The sequence below is a fragment of the Pollachius pollachius genome (genome assembly GCF_949987615.1).
Source record: "Pollachius pollachius genome assembly, chromosome: 1".
Lineage (NCBI taxonomy): Eukaryota > Metazoa > Chordata > Actinopteri > Gadiformes > Gadidae > Pollachius > Pollachius pollachius.
This window is the reverse complement of record NC_136934.1, coordinates 7,525,189-7,530,182: the sequence shown is the minus strand read 5'-3', so window position 1 is coordinate 7,530,182 and position 4,994 is coordinate 7,525,189. Positions and strand designations below refer to the sequence as shown.

The window sequence follows — 4,994 nt, the reverse complement described above, 5'->3', positions numbered from 1 at the left end:
CCACTGCCCCCACCCCCCCTCCTTCCCATCCTCTTCCTCCCAATCCACCTCCTCCTAATCCTCGTCCTCCTCCTCCCCATCCTCCTCTTCCTCATAGGAGTGGTGCAAAGGGCTTGGTTCTTCTGTGGACACGGCCGAAGACAGGCTCGCTCTCATTTGTTTTTTTCGGACCATCTCTGACGGTCTAATGCAAATTAAGATGGTCATCTTTTTCTTGATGTCGCTGAGGAACCTTAGGATTCTTTGATGGTTCATGATTGTATTAATGATCATGGAAATTTGATTATGCAAATACACAATTTAACTTGATTAGATGAGAGATGAGCCATTTTAAATGAATACTTCCACATGTTAAGGATAATAGACTACTATTCATCTTATTTTTAAACGGGGTGAATCACATATATACCAATGATTCCAGACGAGATGTCTTGGATATAGGGTGAGTGACAAAGTACATGGCTAGAGCTTGTAGGGTAACCTAATGAGATCACGAGATGGTTGATATTGATACAGTCCTATTAGGACAGGAGGACAGATGGGGAGGTGAGTCAAAACAAGCCGTAATGAGCAGTGCCAACCTGCTGTGGGGAAATGAGGATCAGAAGGGCCAGACACACTCACACATCTGTATGACAGCTGGCTCTAGCCCACAGAACTCACACAGGAACTGCCCCTAGACACACAAAAGGCTACGACGTACACAACAACACTCATCAAACTCAAACACATGTATACACATGCGCGCACACACACTCACACACACACACACACACACACACACACACACACACACACACACACACACACACACACACACACGCACACACACACACACATACACACACCAAACTTAAACACACAAAAAGACACATAATATATATTTGCATGTTAAAAATGTAGCATATAAGTTGGTAAAAAAAATATGTTTAAGCGAGTTTTCCCAATTCAAACACACTAAATGTAGTCTGCAACTTTTACCCATTCTAATGAGTCTTTGGGTTGTAGATCATCTTTGCAGAACACAAAAGCCCTTTGCACTACCCCTACCTTAGAATAAAAAGGCCATATGAAAATAACTATGTATTTGGTTGTATGATATGTTAAAATATCAACATGCTTGTTTTTTGCTTCTATTTGAAAATGACTCTTTAATGTCTTCCCATGAAAAAAAGCAGAGTTTGAAAACATTTTTGTCCTGATGTTGGCTTGTTCTCCCCGTGCGGTGTCATCGTGGCTCTCTGACCAGGGCTGTGCTTCATTGAAACATTTGGAATCAGCGTGGTGTGGGATCTTGCTCATGGCACTGGCTTTGATGTTGACATATCATGCTGATTCCTTTTTTCAAAATACTGAATAGCCTTTTTAAATGTGCCTCTCCATCTCTGGAGCCCCCCCCCCCCCCCCCCCCCGAAGGTTAGATTGGATGGACAGAAAATGTACAGGATGTAAAATAAGAAAAAAAGCAAGATATACCGTTCATATCAGAGTGTATACGGAGCAGACCTCAAATATATTGCTTATGGTGGCAAAATGATGCTCCGTCCATAACCAATGTCAAACATTGGAACCATTTGACAGAGCCATATCCAAATATCATACTATATAAAAAATATTATATGTGTGTGTGTACACAAAACACAAAAAGCCCAGGCAAACTGGCAGGGTTTAAAATATCCAAGCTTAGAATGACTAAGTCATTGTGACGTTAGCCCCAGAGGTGGGAGAATACCATTGTACAAACTGCCTTTTTTTTGGCTAAGATACCCATGGAGCATAATATGATAAAATGGTGCAATATATCATGCAGCAGCGCAGAATGCAGCATCCAGCTGCACCGGCTGAATAACTGTCTAAAAGGTAACAGTGTCACATTTCCATAGTCAGCCAGGTAAAATGTTTGTGTAGTGGTAGTTTAAGATTTTCAAACTGATATCATACCGTCATATCAATCAAAGCCATACTTCACATTCCATCAACTGTTACATCTGGCCAAAATGTTTCCTAAATGTTGAATGAAATTAGCTCCATAAACATTTCCATCCAATCTCCAGGAAAAAGTAAACTAGCGTCCTCAAATCCCATTTTGTTTGTGCCTGTAGTTTGTATTTGCTGTTGCTATCGGCCTGTGTTTCCCTGCTTCAATTTTTGTGTAGTATCTGTGATCGTAGCTTTGAGGTAGTCTAGCTTTCTCCTTGTACTACCATGGGCTTTTTTTTTCCAAGGCTGTCTAAGGAAAAACACAGCAAGGATGTGTGTGATTTCATGGACTCCATTTGGAAGAACCACCTGTGTGTCGGTGAGCTGCTAATGTGTAACAGATATTTTTAGACGATATGTTTTTTAACAAAAAAAAAGAATATATATAGGATTTGTATTGTCAGCAACAGCAGTTGCACTGATATTAACCAGTGTCAAAACAAAGCTACTGGTCCGTGCAGCCCTGTCCATCCTATTCCATCAGAAGATTGCAGAATAACATGAGAACTGCATCTATATTTTTCCAAGTGTGTTAAAAGCTTGACATTTAACTTGTGAATCTGTATTTAAATTATTTATTTATGTATGTATTTATTCATTTAAATATTTATTTATTTCAGGGTGGCATGTTATTAATTGGGTTTCTGGTTTTGCTGTTATGCAGCAAAATTGTATGTGCATTTGTGTGTGTGTGTGTGTGTGTGTGTGTGTGTGTGTGTGTGTGTGTGTGCCTGTCTGTGTATGTGTGTATGTCTGTGTCTGTTTGTACATCTGTTTGTGTATGTGTGGATGAACAAGTGTTCATATACTATGTATGAGTGTGTCCTTGTACGTGACCATGTTTGTGTGCAAGGTGTGACTGTGTTTGTGTTGACAGTGTAAATATTGTACATATCAAAGCTGATATAGGTGGAGTTCTGCATTCAGTGTGTGTGTGTGTGTGTCCCTCAATACAATACAATCATGCGGTGTCATGCTTTGCCCAAGCAAGTGTTCTGTAAAACTGTGTCAAATGTTGTACATCTCTGTGTGTCCATGTCTCCGAGCTTCATTCTTCTAAAAAACTATGTGTGTACAAATTTGCATGGATGTAGAAAGAAACGTCTTTCTTTTCTGCTTAACCTTGTGTTTCGTATTGTAAATTCTCCAGGCAGATGATAAAGGCATACTATGTTGATTGATGTTGTAAGAGGAAGGAAATGTGAATGTATCACACTTGTAAGTTATTTTCCCCATTTTATGCAAGTCAACAAAGACGTGTGACGAGGGAGTTTGTGAGGTTGTTGTGAAAGAAAAGAAATAGGAGAGAGGTTGCTGCAGTCCTGGACCCGTGTCAAGGTTCCAAAGGGTGGAAAAAGGAAACGATTATTTTTCATGTGTTGCTATGTGAATACAATTATAAATGGGAACGCAAGCAGAGATTACAGATGACTACTTGGTATTAAATAAAATTCCAAACTGTTCACAAGCAGTTCATGTGATTTGATTTGCACATTTTACAGCTATTAGGAAATCATGCTGTATACGTTTAACACATTTATTAACATGTACAAATATTTTCATGTTTAATCTAAGATGACTCAATTAATATAAGAAATGTATTAATTATTTATTATTTTTTCTAAAACATTGCATTGCAACATATAATGCAATGTTGCAACAAATTGATGCTGCCATCTAGCGACTTATATTGGAAATTAATCAAATGGCTAATTTTGAATCAATAGCACATTCATTTCATTATAAGCATTGTATTAGGAAAAAAAAAATCTTAAATCTTAAATCCTTTTTACATATATAGTGGTATAGAGGATGATACAAATTAATCTACAATCTACATATTTGCTAAACCCAAGCAGGCTGCAGGAGAAGCCGATCTCCATCGCCACTAGATGGAGCAAACGCTGAATAGTTTTGCCCCGTCAATCATTTTATTGGAGGGCACAGTGGGAGCGGAGAAACGTAGTAGTGAAGGCGTTCATTCAGCAGGGTTAAACACTGGGCGCTATGGAGATATATTTCAGCAAACTTGCACATTCATCCGACTTTTGACACCTCTTTGACTTTTGAGTGGGGGTCCGAGCAGCAGCCAACAACTCCCCGGCTGACCCTGAGCTTCACGGTACTCACCAGCGCCACTCACTCTGCACTCAGTCGGTATTTGAAGTTTGCTGGAGGAAACGAGGCAGGATGTACAATGAAGAACCCGCCAGCGTACAAAAGCCGCGTTATGGAAGTAAGTGGCAAAGTTTCTTTATCGTGTAAATTGTGGGATAACGTAAACTATTTGAACCTCCTAAACGGCAGGTAGAACTGAAGCTGATGTTAAACTAACGTTAAATCCAAGACACGAAGAATCGTGATCAGGAACAGGTGCTTCACCTGGTTGAATTTATATTTTGAATAAATTTGTCTCATTACAATGTTTTATAAACAACATGTCCTATAATCCCTGGTGACCGCAGACTTTATACAATTCTGATATTGGTAGTCCATTTATATCTTTCTGCTGTTTGCGTCATAGTGTTGTTCTGCAGTGTAGACCAACACTAGAAAACCCTGTTGTTTTTGTGTGTGTGTGTGTGTGTGTGTGTGTGTGTGTGTGTGTGTGTGTGTGTGTGTGTGTGTGTGTGTGTGTGTGTGTTTGTCAAAAAAACGTTTTTAATAGGTTAACTTTTATCTGCAAAAACTGGTTAAGAAGTCGACAGCTATCCTGAACTGAAGGAAGTTACCTCAGTCTTAACAGTCTTAAACCTGCTGTTAAGTCAGCACTGAGTGACATTTGATTAGAGGGCAAAGTTCAACTTTGAGAGAGAGTTGAAATCAATCGTCACTCATCAACACATCAACAGGCTACTCTATTAACCCATGTCAAGACAAAAAATACCTGCTTACTTAACACCATTTAGATCAGCTGACATGTGAAAAGGTATACTGTCAGGGAAACAAAAAGTTGTTTGACTAAAGTCTAAAAGGTTTGAAGAGAGTTTGGTCAGCTATCTCTCCCTTTACAT

The 4,994-nt window shown here is 39.2% G+C and overlaps 1 protein-coding gene across 2 annotated transcripts in view; it reads left to right on the top strand.

Annotated features, from left to right (window-relative positions):
• Nucleotides 1-3,945: 3,945 nt before the first annotated feature.
• Nucleotides 3,946-4,994, top strand: part of iqgap2 (IQ motif containing GTPase activating protein 2) — a 35,322-nt gene continuing 34,273 nt past the window's right edge. For both annotated transcript variants that reach the window (XM_079744845.1, XM_079744844.1), the window contains exon 1: nucleotides 3,946-4,216. In XM_079744845.1, the coding sequence (XP_079600971.1) occupies nucleotides 4,171-4,216 (46 nt within the window). In that variant the 5' untranslated portion in view covers nucleotides 3,946-4,170. The remainder of the gene's footprint in view (nucleotides 4,217-4,994) is intronic.